Source organism: Lycorma delicatula, chromosome 2 (assembly GCF_047948215.1).
Source record: "Lycorma delicatula isolate Av1 chromosome 2, ASM4794821v1, whole genome shotgun sequence".
Classification (NCBI taxonomy): domain Eukaryota; kingdom Metazoa; phylum Arthropoda; class Insecta; order Hemiptera; family Fulgoridae; genus Lycorma; species Lycorma delicatula.
In genome coordinates, this window is record NC_134456.1 from 201,370,556 (window position 1) to 201,387,357 (window position 16,802).

The following is a 16,802-nucleotide window of genomic DNA, read 5'->3' on the forward strand; positions in this document are numbered from 1 at the left end:
TTTTTGATTTACTTTTATTTGAAGCAGTTTAAATTGGTTTTTATGAGTTATAGGGTACACACTACTCTGATTTGCGATCACTTACGCCCAACTTGAATCAGAATCAAATTTGAACCTACATGATGCTATTTTTAAATTTATGCACACATAAGCAATATGTGGCTCATACATCTTTTTGTAAATTAAAAATTTTACTTTCAGTAGAAATTAAAATTTGTAAAAATTATCCCACCAGTAGTCAATAACTTTACAGAATACTCCTTTGAAAGCATCCATGAATTTTCTGATAACATTTTTTGGTTGAAAAATTAAATGCAATAATTCACTCCTAGTAATTTCCTGCAGCCCTCTGAGTAACCTCTGCGCCAATGACCCATCTGCAATTTCTGATTAGATGTTGACTGTGAGATATCTAAAGTAAGATTAGTATCTTCTTCAATATCTAGACTAAATGTAAACATCACTTTTCAAATAATAAAAAATAGAAAAAATATTGGGTTCCGTGTAATGCAATAAAATTTCAGTAGGAATAAGATCATTACAAATTCAAATCAATTAAAAATGCTGTTCTGTAATGTTGCATGATGCAGTTTTAGAACCAATTAAAAGTACAATTATTGTTTAATGGAACTAATGAAATGTATGATAGCAGTTTGCTTTATTGTCTGGGATTTAGAAAAACTGAACTGTTACAGAAATATAATTTATTACTCAAGAATTATCGTATTTTGAGCTTTATTGTTTTACTCTGTATCAGTAGACAGTTACCAAATAACCTCTTTTAGAAGGATTAAGATTACATGATAAAAAATATTCTAGAGACTTGCTGGAGATTAAATCCAGGGCCAGTGGCCAATATAATGACCAGTACACCAACTAGAGGTTTCAATGCCACCATTAATACATACTTCCCAGGTTTTACTACTTATAATTAAACTATTTCAACAATTTAGATCATCTTATGATTCTTTAATTCAGCATTAATCTCTTTCTCTACATCTTTGCTAAGTTGTTTTTAATATGCTATATGTTGGTTACTGATTACATTATTGTAAAATAGTATGGTACATTTTTATTTTGAACTGTTCTGAAGAGAATTATCTATTTACTACTGAAATAGATGCTTAGTGAGTTTCTAAATCACAAAACATTAAATCAATATACAATACAAGAATTAAATAATTATACTTTAAAAGTTAATAGTTAAATTACAAACTGCTCGGTAGAATAAATAGTTTACATATTTTTAATCTCTACAATTTTATGCCTCTTTTACAGATGACAAATTATTACAGATTTAAGCAGAAATATTCTACTTATTGTTCAAATTTAATACCACAAAATGAAAAAAGACCGTTTGAAAAAAATTTATTAACAGTTCTACCTAAAAGAGATAAACATGGAAGAAGGATTCTTGTAGTAAGAGCTGGAAGTAATGCAATTTTTTTATTAATAATACTAATAAATAGTGTTAATTAATTATTTAACAACCTGAAATGATACAGATACTTATAAATAGTCGTAAAATATAGGTATATTTTTCTGACAAATAATAATTAGTGAAAGAAACAGTTACAGTGAAAACACATTTTTATTAAATTGTTGTTAATGTGAGATAAATTTTAACAATAATAAAAAATAGATATTGTCATTCAGAAACAAAATGATAAAGTTTAATCTTAATAAACTGTCCGACATCCAAAATATTTATCCAGCTGTAAGAATACAAATAAATTTTTAAAGTTTTAATAATAAAATACCATGAGGATTTACAATATTATCGTATATTTCTCACACACTTTAATAATTTATCATTTACTCTCCAATTTTCAACAGTAAAACACAGACACTGCACAAAATATTAACTTTTTAACTTCCTAAATACCACTACCCTCAAAGTAATCACCAATAGCATATTTGAAATTCATAGAAAGCCCACAGTAACTGGAATTATCAATTTTTTTCATACATTATGTTTCTTACTACAGAAACCCAGGTCAATGAATATGACCCACATTCATGTATGTCAAACGTTCATACAAAATATCCAGCATTTTCAGAAAAAGTTAATATCTTGTTTTCTAAACTACAGAGAATATACAAAACAAACTACTGATAAAGCATAAACTAAGTGCCTGAATTAAGTACTACGAAGTACAGACAGGGTGAACATTCACAATTACATATAAACAACAACAAAAATAGAATCAACCTGTGAATGTGTCACAAAATCACCTAGCATATTCAAAGATATTAATCACAATATGCAAATTTTATGGCTAGCACATAGAAGCCATGACTCCATTACACCTGCACACTATGAAATGTACAAACACATCAACTTGAAATAATTTATTGGCAAAACTATATAATAACTAACATAATAGACATCAAGTATGCTGTTAACCAGATGCTAAAGAAGTTTATTAAACATTTAAAATAAGATCCATTAGCAATATTTGCAGCTTCCTAGATAAAGGAACTGAAGAATAATACTGAAAGATCTTCTGGAAGCATACTTTCATGCATTTAAAAAGTGAGTCAGTTAATTATTTTTTTTATTTAACTAAATTTCATCATGTTGATCAATGAGTATTTTAATTATTTCTTATTAACAAAAATAAATTATAAATTATAAAAATTACATAAATTGAAACAAAGAAAAAAACAATGAATTATTGTTAATTAATATGATGTTTCAAAAACATAAGGAGTTAAACACTTTCTACATTTTAGCATAATTTAAAATGATCAGGGGGAAAATGTATCATGAGAAAACAGAAAAATAAACAAGATAAAAGTTGATGGAACTTACAAGAAAATGAGGTATCTGTTTCTCTAATACAGATTCTTCAACCTTACGGCTAGTCTTCTCTCTGAACAGATAATAGTAATGCCAGATTGTTTACTGATAGTTCATGTATCCATTAGTTTCTTCTGATTTTTGGTGCAATCATATTATATTGTACTTCAATTGTTTATTCCTCTGCCAAGTAAACTAACTAAAACTTACGGATTTCTATTAATTAATTTCATGGACTTTTGTACTTTTCAGTATAATACTACACTCAATGTTACCAAAAATTGTTTAATATCAAAAAGACTAAGAAATTAATAGTATTAATTAAAAACTCTCTTAATCCTGATCTACTATTAATTAAAAATTATGCTGATAAGACCAGAGATGATGTCCTATCCAGTAAACAGCCCCTTTCTATTAAATTCTTTAAGAAAAGTGCAGAATTACTTTCAGTTGCATATTAGGAGTGTGGGGCGAAAATGAATTTTCTTCACATCTTGAGGTAAGAGGAATAAAAAAATACCATTCACTTAGAGTGAGGATTTCCTTATATATTTATATGTACATACATGGGCCAATGTTTAAAATTTTGTGGCTCGAAAATCTCCAAAACTACTAAATCAATTTCATTAAAATTTAGATATGTTGTAATAATGTATCTGAAGTTACGCATATAAAAATTTGATGATTGGTTGAATCATTCTTGTGCTCAATTTAAGGTCAAAAAATTGTGTACAATTTATACATTTTTTAAAAAAATTGTATACAATTTATATGTAAAATTGTGTACAGGGCAAGTCAAAAGCTTGGTTCATTATGATGCTGTTGGAATATTGATGTTTATTTATCTGCGGTTAGCAATATTAAACCAAATTAAAATAATATTAAAACCAAATTAAATTAACGAAAACTATTCTTGCACAGAACTATTAAGAATTATTACTCTGGCCAGCAGCCACATAAAATAATCATTTTCATCTCACCTAGATCAAAATCCTACATTTCATTAATATAAACTGTCAATTTTACAACTCAGTATAATATTAAAATTTATGAAATTTTTCATAACATCGTACAGGATAATAATAATTATTGCAAGATAATGTAGTTTAACATTAAGGCAATGTTGTCAGAAAAGAAACATTGTTTTTTTGCTTATTAAAAAATTCTTGTTATTATCAAAATTACGTAAAAGTGAACATTTTTCTAACATAATTTTTTCTCTTGTTTTAGAAATGTGGGATCCAAGTGAAACTAGTGTGAAAGACTTAGTAAGAGGTATAATGATGATTGTCAAAGCCGCAATACTAGAACCAGTTACCCAGACAGCTGGTGCCATTGTAATAATTGATGTTAAAGATCTTGGGTATAGTCAAATGAAACATCTAATTTCATTATCATTAGCTGAGATGATAGTAACATGGGTCCAGGTATTAAAAACAACAATTTTAAAAACAGATAAGAACATTAAAAAAAAATTATCTAATTTTCATCTATTTTTTTATTTTTATTTTAGTTGAATCAGAAAATCCTTTGTGATTCTTTTCTTTATTACCTTCAGATACTTCGTATAAATACCTTCGATACTTCATAACTAAATACTATGTATTTAGTTTCGTAATGAGCAATTAATAGTGTTATATCAATTAAGCTTCCATTAACAATTTAGTGGATTTAGCTGGATGGTTTACAATCAAATGGTGTTAGTATGAGACTAACACCTAATTTTAGATGTTAGTCTCATACAGCAGCAAGGGACATTGTCCAGGATCTACGATATGTAGGGTGAGATGTTGAAACTCCCGCCACTCTTGCGTTTCATGTTAGTCAAATACTTAATTCTGGCAACAGGTGAGGTTCTACATGAGAAAACCTAAACTTTTTCTTGAATGGGTTTTTATTGTTTAAAAAAAATAATTTTTTGCAGCATGGACCAAAGAAAGAAAGAAAGAAAGATAATATTTCTATAACTTGTGAATTTAAATTGGCACATAAATGTATTTATGAGAAAAACTTCTGAAATCCTCAGACTGAAGAAAGATTCTACAAGTCCAACGGCATCAGCAGTTAGCTAGATGTTAATTACAATTAAATTTTCCAGAAATATTAGAAATAATCCAACCAGTAAAGCTTCTAGAAATGTGATGTATTTTCATAGATTACTTAATGCTCTGATATATACTTTTTTTGTATTCATAATTAGTGTGATCCAATCACAGTTTGTAAATTAAGTGTTAACAATACACAAATTCAGTTCAGATGCCGCTTTCAATACGTAGAATACATCTTTCAAATTTTTAACATAGTATAGCAATTCTACTGCTTGATTGTCAGTATTAATTGATAAATTGTCTAATAGAATAATAAAACAGAATTCATGAATAGAAAAGTGTCTTTTGATCATTAGACCTTTTAGTCTTGATTTTTAACTATAACAATATAATTTTTAATCCAATAATAATAATAACATTTAACAAAAAAAATCAATTATTTTATCATCTACAGTAAACAATCTGAAGATTCAGACATCTCTCAGATGGTGAGTTCTGTTTTATTACTCTTTTAGCTGGTTTACTTATTTTAATACTGATATTGATAAATAGAATAAAATTCTGAATCATACAAATCATTTTGTAATAGATAAACTTTATTAGAAGATTAAAAGTTTTTCATTTCAATGAAGCTTACGTTCCTTAAGTATTAATTCAATAGGAATTAGTGCTTTTTATATTATATTGATCTAATTACTGCTGACTTAGAGACTGTAAGAAAAAGAATGTTTCTAGTTTTTGCAGGAAAAATATAAATCATTTCTTTAAAGAATAAAATTTCATTAAATATATAGTTTAGTACATTTTAATGTGTTGATCATTATTAATATGGTCAGACATTTTTTTAACAATTTTGAAAAGTGACAGATTTTCTTACGTAATTCCTAATGAATATCAACACTACTGAACTGTTTCAAGGATATTAATGCAACAGTACATATATTTTTTTTATCCTAACATTTACATATGGATAAAACTGCTTCTTTCTATAGTTTGTTGTTTTTTTTCAGGATTGTTTCCCATGCAGATTAAAAACCATACATGTTGTTAACATAAATGCATTATTTGGACTAGTATTAAATGTATTCAAGAAATTCCTCAATGAAAAATTCCAAAAAAGGGTGAGTACATTAAAAAAAAAGTAAAAATTACTTTAAATAAAATCTAAATAATAAGAATATATCAGTCTGGATAAAATTGTAAATCTCATCTCTTATATGGATTTTTTTCTTCCTCTCCCCTACAATCCTGAGCCAGACATACAATTAAGTATAGCTCAACCCAGAAGAATGTCCTTAAAACTCTAACAGGCCTCCCCGCCTACCAGCATTACATCCTGCATGACAGGTTGGATCTTTTATCACCTGCCTTTAATCCCCAAGAGGGGGTAACATGGCCCGACTGTCATTCCCCCCCTCCCAGGAACCGGGACTCGGTCTTAGCGCCTTCTATCCACCGGGGAGGGCAACCAGGCGTGACTGTCTTTCCCGGACCCCCACCCAGCGGCCGGAACTCGGTCTTTTAATTGACACCCACCCAAATTACCCAGGAGTACCCAACCGTTCATCGGAACCGGCACACCTCGGCATGCTGGCCTTCGTGACTGTGGACGGGCAAACGCCTCCACTGCACACCAGTTATCAACAGAGCTCAACATGTGGGCGACAAGGTCTTCCGGTGATAGTCCAACAATACCCACTCTGGCTCGGTAGCTGATCCACTTGGACAATGAAATACCATATTCTCAACTGAGTCCTCTGCATAACAAAACATGCACGCCGGTGATTCCCGACGACCAAAACGATGAAAGTAGGTCTCAAGGCAGCTGTGTCCAGACAGCACTTGCGCAGTATAAAAGATAACCTTGTCATACCGCCTATTGCACCACATCTCTAGGTTCAGGATTACCCTTCGTCCACGCTGCCTTTCCTACAGTCCTCCACCTATCACACCAAACGTGTAGGTATTCGCCAACACCTCTGCTCTATCAGTATCACCAGGTCTTTCGATCCGCTCTTCAACTGCTCTTCCGCTCTTCGATTCGCTCAACAGATCAACTAGTAAGGTTAATAAATTTGTTTACTGCTTTTAACTGCCAGTGGCAGGCAAAACTGATCCTTATTAATACACTGCTCAAAATTTAGTATGTAAGCTCTAAAAAAAATTAGTACTAAACACCATACACATGCAAAAGTATCCCAAACTCACATCAGTATCTAAATCAACACATTCATATGAAAATAGATCCTAAAAATCATCAAGAAAACTCCTCAAGAAACAATAGACTACAGAGCCAACCAAAAACACCCGCTCACTCTGACTACCAGCCAGATACTGAATTTTCAAAACCTAACCACAGTAAAATGCACTCAATCATCTATTATCATATACTATCAATGAGTTATACAGTAGTTTTTCCCTATACCCATGTATTTAATAATGTAGTTTTACTGGCTGATATACAAGTTCAAGATTAGATGGCAATGAAAAAAAATCTGTTGTGGACACCACACTACTTCCTTATATGCCTATTAAATCACATAAACAATTTTTTTTTTATAATGATACATAACATTTTATTTCACTAATAATTTCTGATTATTTTTCTTCTTTTTTTTGTTATTATTGAATTATTATTTATTGTAAAACTTTTTTTACAATTAGAGGTTAATAATTATTAATAAATCAATATATTTAAAATTAAAAAAAGTGAAAAAAAAGAAAAGTTAATGAAACCAGATTCAAACCAATGTGCCTTCCCCTTGTAAGATCTAAATATTTCATTAATTAAAATTTTATATGGCTATAACTCTGGAACCAATGAAAATAAGTACCACTTAAGATATATAGTTCTAAAGCTCCCAGTGAGGACTTATTACTATAATTAAATAAGTCCAAAATCCAAATTTTTTAGATTTTGAGCTTTTTTGGTCAAGTCGATTGTAATCAAAAGGGGAAGTGCAAAACTAGATGTACAACAGTTCTAAATCCAAAATTTCAACATTCTATGGCTAATCGTTTTTGAGTTATGAAAGATACATAAGTACAGACGTCATGCCAAAAAAGGTCAAAATGGATATTTCTATTGAAATCTGAAAACCGAATTTTTTCATTATTACAATACTTCCTTTACTTCATACAAGGAACTAAAAACATTCTTCACAATTCTTTTTAGCTTATAAAATGAACCGTAATATTTGCAACCTAATTATACATGTAATTTTTTTTTTCGATTAATGGAGGCATTTTTACAGACCAGCAAATATTTTTAAATAACAAACTTCAAAAAAGTATTTTCTATATTCCAAGAAAAAGAAAATTATTTTAGAAAGTTCAGACTGAACTTTTGCTTGAATTCTACATATTATACTAGTCATAAGAAAATGTAACATATAATTTTCTATATTTCACAGGTAATTGTACATAATAAACCAGAAACTTTAGATATTGACAAGGACGTATTGCCTACCGATCTTGGAGGTTCATTACAGCTTCCTGATAACCAAGGGCTGCTACTCCACAAATTGCTTTGTTTATATGGAGACCAATATGAAGGTAAATGTCAAAACAAAGAAGTTTGAATTTCTGCAACTAGATATTTAAATAGATCAAGGGTAAATATTTATCTAGGTTCCTCTTTTCAGGATTTTCAGATTATGTAATTATTTTTCTCATAAAACTATCTGTCACAAGACAGATAAACTTGCAGAAGAAATATAAGTAAGTTTACATTTTTCTTAAAGTAATGGTTGGATATTACTGTGGCCCAAGCATGTTTTTTTATGATTTCTGTACTTAAATGAAATAATTCAAAATTTATTTTAAGAAATACAAAGTTATAATTAAGAAAATCTTTTTCTGATAATTTTCCAATTTTGTTTTGATACTGATGAGTTCCAAAAAAAATCTCTTACACTAAAGTTTTTCCACAGTATTTTTAATAACCATTGAAACATAATAAATGTTTCCATCAGTACATCTGGTAAGCTTATTGTTCTTGACTATATCTATGCCATTTCCAGAGAGTGACATGTCCCATGTCAGATGCTACAAAAGATACTTTCTTCTCTTTTTAGGAAACAATCGTGTACCTACTGAAGTGATATGAATATAAAAAGTAATTCTTTCAAGAATTCGCTAGTCGTAACTGTAATGAACAGAATTTGTTTAATAAAGGCATGGCAGCAAGATACACTTTGAAATAAAACAAATAGTATTTTTATCAACATGTTACAGTTTACTCCATTTTAACACCACATTAAGATTACACTTTATATTCATTGCACAATATACTTGTTTGATGAAAATAGGTTTACTATAAACCCATTTTCATTAAATTACATACAACATATAACTTTCAGACAATTTCATGACTACATTCAGTGGCATTGGTACAGCTGTTTTTCCTTATGGCTCAGCCAATATTATGACTAAATATATTACTTTTATAAACTTAACTTTAAGCATGCAGTAGTTTCACCAACTGTCATTAATGAAAAGATTAATGAAAAACACCAACAATAAAGTCATTAAAAATAACTGAAAGCATTATGACAAATGTAAAAAAAGAAAAAAATAATTTAAACTGTAGCTGTAATTATAAAAATTACATGATTAAATGTTATTTTATTGCAGTGCAGTACAAATGATAATCTGAAGGTAGACTTGCCAGAGTCTAACTTTATTCTGTGTACAAACACTGTTGTTTCCACAAGTTAAAATTCAAGAGCATAAGTTATTTTTGTGGAGCTTAGTAATTTTCAGCAATGTATTTATTACATAATCCTTCTTGAACACTCAAATTCTGTAATAACATAACAACTGCACCTATCTGTAATTCCAGTTTGTGAACTGAAATTCAGGAAAGTTTAAACTGTAGAGGAATTTAGTCTGTTAATTAAGTTGGATATCTTCTTCACACTGATCAATTTCTCTTGGTTTCACGTAATCAATGCTATAATATATATATGACTTTCTTTTCTAAGTTTCTTCTTAACTTTATTGTTCAGTATCCTTAACATCGTCGTTGTGGGTCAATAAAATAACTTTTTTCTTATAAATCATTGTACAGTCCTATTACTTCTACATAAATATCAGTGACAATATCATTACTGCACATGTCTCTGTAATGTGGATAAAATAATTTAAATCATTTCCAACATCTAATACCCAACTAGTATGATTTATATCATGTGCACGCATATTTTCATCAGGTGTAAAGTTTTATATAAAGGCCAAACTAAGCATGTTTCAGTGACGATTTGGTTACAGTTTAACACTGAGCAAATTTTATAACTGGTAGTGTTTACTGAAAGTCACTTCCAAAAATAATAAATTTTCCACTGAAAAGTTACATTGATCTGCAGATCATTCACTAGCAAACTTTCCACTGTAACGTTTCTCTTATCTGCAGATCTTTCAGTAGTTTGGCAACCATGTTTGATGCTTTACTCATAATCATCAATGCTTCACCCCAAATAATGAAATCACATTGACACAATAAAGTTGTTTCTTCACCGAGGTGAAGTCACTCATCTTGGAAGAAGAACTGATGCAATACTGGTCTATATAACAGGCAACACACAATTTCACATTCCAGTTAGTATATATATATATATATATCTATGTTTTATATACAAAGTTTTCCTGCTCCTCCAAGATTATCCAAAAAAACATTATTTACTTGTCCTGTTCAAAATCACAACTGATAGTATTAAAATGTCAACAGCTAATCACTATTGAGTGCACCTTTCATTACACTAACTCTTCTTTAAATTCTCTTCTTGTATTACATCATATGACCCTAAAACTGAACATCAACATCTGGCTCTGGAAGATGAAAATATGAGCAACTGAAATTCTCAGATTGTAGTGTATTAGCAATGTGTTGCAAAGCCGTATTCATTATTATTTGAAAAACCTTCAAAAAATAGTTCTTGTACTTCTCAAAGATTTCTAATAGATTAAGTGAACTATTAATATATAAAGATAAATTTGAAGTACTGATGCAGCTGCTTTGAGTTCACACAGCAGGCTTCAGCAAAAATGGTAAAAATGATACTGTCTGTTTCAATTAATCCCATGGTAAGCACCGTATGTCTACAAGAGGGGTATATGTAATTTCATTATATGTTGTTAAATTTTCAAATGAAGTAGCTCCTGATTTCAATTGGGTAATAATTTGAGATGGAAACGTTCACTATCCTTTGGACTGGCTGTGCAAATTCATCCCTATAACTTTTATAGCTTGTTTTTCTTCTTCCACTCTTTAGTAGTAGTACTGAATGTATGATTCAAGTATAGTAAAGAATTTTATTCGCCTCTGCGTCAGCTTTTTTCAACTCAAACCATGCAGTTAACACAGGTTTTTGTGTGCATGGATTCTGAACAGCATCTTTCTCCTTTCCTTCTAAGAATGTAACATACTGTTGATATTCTCAATGAATAGGTAAGCAAACTACTGTATGAGAATGATCAGCTAATGGTGTATCTAAAATACGCCAAGCAGCTTCTGTTAGACTGTCATATCTATCATCTACATGGCTAGTTATTTCTTTGTAAATGTCATCATTCCCTTCATTTATATTTTTCTTCATTTCTTTACTTTTCTTCTTCATTCCAACTGCCACATGATCATGACCTTTATGTAATTATTTGTGTACATATTTCGTACTTGATACCAATGTTCTTTGGTAGTTGGGTCTCAATCAACCACACATCTCAATAATGGTCGACCTGAGACTGTACAAGACTACACTTCATTTACATTCATACATCCTCTGAAGTAATAGCTTACAGTGGTTCCGGAGGCTAAACAGAAAAAGATAAAGGCTTATAATAATCCACATTGATAAGGCAGCAATAGGCTTGCAGAAGATATGGATTATAAGGGACAATGAATAAATTATCTGCCCTTACTAATTTTGCATCAACTTTCTTATGGAAGATTGCATTATCATTTACATTATTTCTTCTTTTATATAATGGGAATCCATTTTTATCTAAAATTGTATTTTCCTTAAATCTTAATGAAATTTTTTTGTACAGCCTTTTGTTTCACATAAGCAAGTTGAAGCTTTGCTAAATGAGCCATATAACATATGCTTTATTATCAAATTCTGTAGTATCATTTGTATATGGAGGAGTAATCTCAGCAATGATGCAGCTATCAACCTGTTCTAGTATTCTCACTTTGTGGTCAGGATGTAGAATAAATAACATGTGGGCATGTGGAAGTCCTCATTTTTAAAGTTCAATTGTATATATGACCAATAATTGGTCTGAAAACTTTACCTGATAGTATGGTTTTCAGTAATGACAGACTTCAAATGAAATAAACAGACAACTAGCAGCGTTGTGTCTTCAGAAGAAAAGATTAATGGAAACACCATCGGATCCATGTTACAAGACAATTTGTTCAATATTTTCATACTGCTTCCCTCCACTGAAGCCAAACTTCAGAATTTATCCATCTTGTCACTGCACACTCAGCAGTGACAGGTGCAATATACCGACAAGCATCTAAATGTGGAGTATGAATGAAATATAGAGTGTATTCATCAACATTATTTTTTCTATGTATTTAATTTCATTCAAATTTTTAAAAGATATCATCACATAAGCATTAATACTGTGCAGATTACCAAATATAGTGTATTCTTCATTGGTATTTGGTGTGCCATAATCCATTCTAATTTGTAACAGTAATTCTGGTTCATATAAATAAATCTGAAAAAAATCCGTTGAACGATCCATACAGTTGTTGGAATAGTATGATGTACCTGACCTTGTATTTTCACAGCTGTAAAATACAGCTTGTATTTTAAATAAGCTGGGAATGGAGTAACTTAGGCGGCTGATTTTTTCCATCATGACAGCAGTTGTTCCTAACGCTTTCATTTTCCCAATATGCTGGTCTGCATTACTGACAAAGCACTTTCATTTCTTCAGAATATTGGTTCACTCTAAGTGATGGGGTTCATGGATCTTAGGCTTGTTCTTCCTTCATTCAGTGTGTTTGTGGATCACTTGACAGTTTTCCCAAATCTGGCTGAATTAATTCTTCCAAAACATCATATTGCCATTGAAACCATCTCCTACGTACAACAAAGAGATCACAATTTTATTTTGATTACTGATTTTCCATGGTCTATGAAAACTTTAATGACAATGGAGATGATAGGTACTATTTTTTTGGCATATAGGTCTCACATTCAGCAGCAGAAGTAATTGAAACATAAAGGTCCATTTGTTCCAATAATGAAAGTAAAAAAAAATTCCTAACAAATAGTTTAAATAATGTACTGTCACCTCTTTGATAGCAGTACTGTCACCTTAAGAAAGCAGAAAAATATAATTGCCTATCAAGCTATCACCATATTGGTCTGTTGCACCAATGAAAAAGCAGCAAAATGTTATTTACAGGTTACCTTGCTTCCTCTTTCCTCCTTTTTTTATTTCTTCTAATTCTTTACATTTTATTATTTTGCTGAGTGTTTTAAACCAATCCCCAATCCAGTAGATCAATTAGTGCTACTAGAGTTATTACAGTTTTCATGTTTTCAGCTATTTCCTTACAATTTTATAATATAGGGATGATGTATAATATTAATGAATTTCTTTAATATATTTAATTTTTTTTATACACAATTGTACTCTTTTGTCTAATTTTCACATATTGATTATTGATGATTCAATATTTTGGTGTGAAAACGAACTGCTAGTAAGACATTAACATAACATCTTGGTAATGATGAAATTCCATTAATATTGCAAATTTTTATTATTGCATAAAACAACTATTAACTAAAATATTATCTCTTCACTTGTTAACCCATTAAATGCCAGAATTAAATAAACACTACTTTTTTTTTATTAATTACTTTATTTCATCTATTTGTAAGTATATAAAGCTAGAAATATTTTCATATCAACAAAAAATTCAGTAATGGCTTAGTAATAAAATGGTTCGTTTACACACCTTTGGCCAAAAGCATAATATAAAATGTAACTTTGTAAAAACATAAAAAGAAACCAAACTATTTATAAAACTAGAAAAAAACAACTATGAATAAACTACATTAAATTGTTTTTAGTTTATTCTGGATTTATTTTCTTTGGGGTGAATGAAATTCTTTGAAACATTTTGAGTACAGGTGGACTTTACATTTTATACACAAAAATATTGTGTGGTTTTTGCACAGCTTACATAGTCTTCTAGCTTTGTTTGCATGTTCGGAAATAACATGCCCTACTTTGTCCAAACGAATATTTTCCGGCAAACTATTTTTTGAAGGCCGACCTTTGGTTGCCAATGATGGAGAAGGAACATTATCTCCCGGAATTTCAGCGATGCACTGTGGTATTTTTATTTCCTCACTTTTGATCAACGATAATACAAGGTACGACCTAAAGTCAATTTGACTGATTTTATCATGGTTTACAAGCCGATATAGTTTCCACGAATTTACTATAACAGAATCGATAGCATTAGTAAACAATGGCCGCCACCACCACTTTTTTCCACGCACTTTTATTCTATAGTTTCCAATGCCATGGTCATGAGAATCCACGCTACCCATGAATTTCGTGTATTGTGCTACCATTAATGGCTGACTAATAGTTACATCTTTTCTGCTATATCTTTTTGTATTTGCTAATGGGTAAATTCCATTGTGATTACTGGCAACTGTCACCACTGCATTATCATTCCATCTAGCTACTGGAAAACTAGTTTTTTTATCATATGCAAAATCGAATGTACCTCTTTCCATCTTCTGCAATACTTTTGAACTCTTTAGTGGGCAATTAGGAAGTCTATTTTCTCTGACAGTGCCGGTAGCGAAATATCCTTTTTCATTGAGTAATTTAAATAGATCATATGTCGAAAAAAAATTGTCAAAATAAATTCTATGCTCGTTCGGATGTGATACAACATTTAACAGATCGAGTACTACTTGTGTCCCCAGACAAAAGTTTTTTTTAGGTTTTTCTTTTTTAGCACCTCCGTATGGTATAACTGGTACAAATACCCATCAGAACTACATAAACACCAAAGCTTGAATCCAAATCTGATTGGTTTTCGCGTTATAAACATTTTTGCTGAATGCCTACCAAAATATGACACCATTTCTTCATCAATAGATAAATTATGAGAAAAAACGCCACTGTAAATTACGTTTGTTTATTTCATCAAAAAATGGCCGAATTTTTGCAAATTTATCGTTCTTGTCAAGCAATTTTTCGGAAAGGTGCAGGTTCCTTTTTATTGCTGTAAAGGTGTTACGGCTCATTGAATTTCTGACTATTTCAACAACCTTATCTTCATCCTTACTCCAATACATTTCTGTTTGAGGTAACGTATGATAACCAGTCAGTATCGAAATTGCAATAAATCTTTTTAGTAACGCACTATTTAAAGAAAAATCATGTCGATTGTTGTCATGTGCATATTTTATACTGAACTCTAAAATCATATTTAGCAAATCATAATCAACATAAAGGAAAAATATTTCAAGGGGTGATTTTCCTGCTAGTATATTTTCTAAAATTTCTATTTGTCTATGTTCTACTGAAATTGGCAATTCTTTATAAATTGGTTCAATTTTTTTCCCATTTTGGAATGTTTGTTTTGGGTTTAGTTTTAGATTTTTTTGGTTTATCCTTGCAATTTGATATTTTAGTATCAATGTCTTTTTCTGAATGTACATGAATCTCAAACGTACCTGCTATATCAGTTGTTGCTGTAGAAGGGGTCTCGATTAGCAAATTGTCATCAAAATCTTCTTCATCTGTAAGTTCATCAACTTTAGGTGGAATATAAGTCGCATCAATAGCAGTTGCTTGCGATATGTTGTTGTCTTCATCTTCATCTAAAATGGACTGCAACTCGTCAAGTGTTAGTGGTTTATAAAAATTCCACATTTTAAAAAATACTTAAATTATAATGAAATCAACTCGACTCTTGTAAAACTAATGCATGTACATAGTAAATAAACACTATACTAAAAGACGATGTAATATTGTTTGAGATATTTCTTGAGTAAATTTCTATGAATTATAAAATTAATACCGAATACGTAATCAAATTTTAATAACAAAAGGAAACGCTGTATCAATTCAATAAAATGTTAGACTAAACAAAACTCCAACGATGTATAAGCAAGGCAATGTAACACAAGACTGTGAGAATATTCCAACATAACCTATTACGATGTATGCTTAGCTCATGAGTCATCACTCATTACGCCAAAGGTGCGTCATCGCACAATTATCTTTAACGACTGCTATTTATAATGATTTTTAAAAACAAGTTATTTTTATCAATTGACAATAAAAAACAAAACCTGGAGATATAATTAAAATAATAATATTATTTATAACGACACTCTGCTATCCAAATATATTATAAAATGAAGCAGTTACACGGAATGTTAAATTACAGTAAGTTTGAATGCGGCTAAACTTAAAAAATAAAAACGTAATCAATTATAACTTATGTTAGGGTGATCAAAGAACTTAACAAAGTAAGGCCAAATTGTAAAAAGTAAAGAAAATTATTTAGAAATTTATAAAAAAATTATTTTAGAAAAAGGTGTGTTTACGCACCACTGGCAAAAAATCGGTTAAGGTAGGAAAATGAAAAAGAAACATTTATTCTGAATAAAAATAGCTTCAAAATTCACTACTTATACAATTTTTTTTTAATCATTAATAATTGTTAGAAATCAGCATTACACTTAATCCTTTTTTTTTTATCCCTATTCATTATATTATATAATTTTCCATTGGGTAGAACATAACATTGGGTATAACATAATTTGTTAGGAAGAAAAATAAAAGAAATTAAAAGATGATTTGCATATCAGTAATCAAATGTCAGATGTCAAGTGACAGAAAATAGAAATATGACAACACTAAAATTTCTATCCATTTTGTTTTGTTTAATAGAT

At 30.0% G+C, this 16,802-nt stretch overlaps 1 protein-coding gene across 2 annotated transcripts in view; it reads left to right on the forward strand.

Annotated features, from left to right (window-relative positions):
- Positions 1 to 16,802, forward strand: part of LOC142319568 (retinaldehyde-binding protein 1-like) — a 114,651-nt gene that overhangs the window by 97,477 nt on the left and 372 nt on the right. For both annotated transcript variants that reach the window (XM_075357004.1, XM_075357003.1), the window contains exons 4-7: positions 1,279 to 1,432; positions 4,034 to 4,230; positions 5,862 to 5,972; positions 8,265 to 8,406. In XM_075357004.1, coding sequence (XP_075213119.1) covers positions 1,279 to 1,432; positions 4,034 to 4,230; positions 5,862 to 5,972; positions 8,265 to 8,406 — 604 coding nt within the window. The remainder of the gene's footprint in view (positions 1 to 1,278; positions 1,433 to 4,033; positions 4,231 to 5,861; positions 5,973 to 8,264; positions 8,407 to 16,802) is intronic.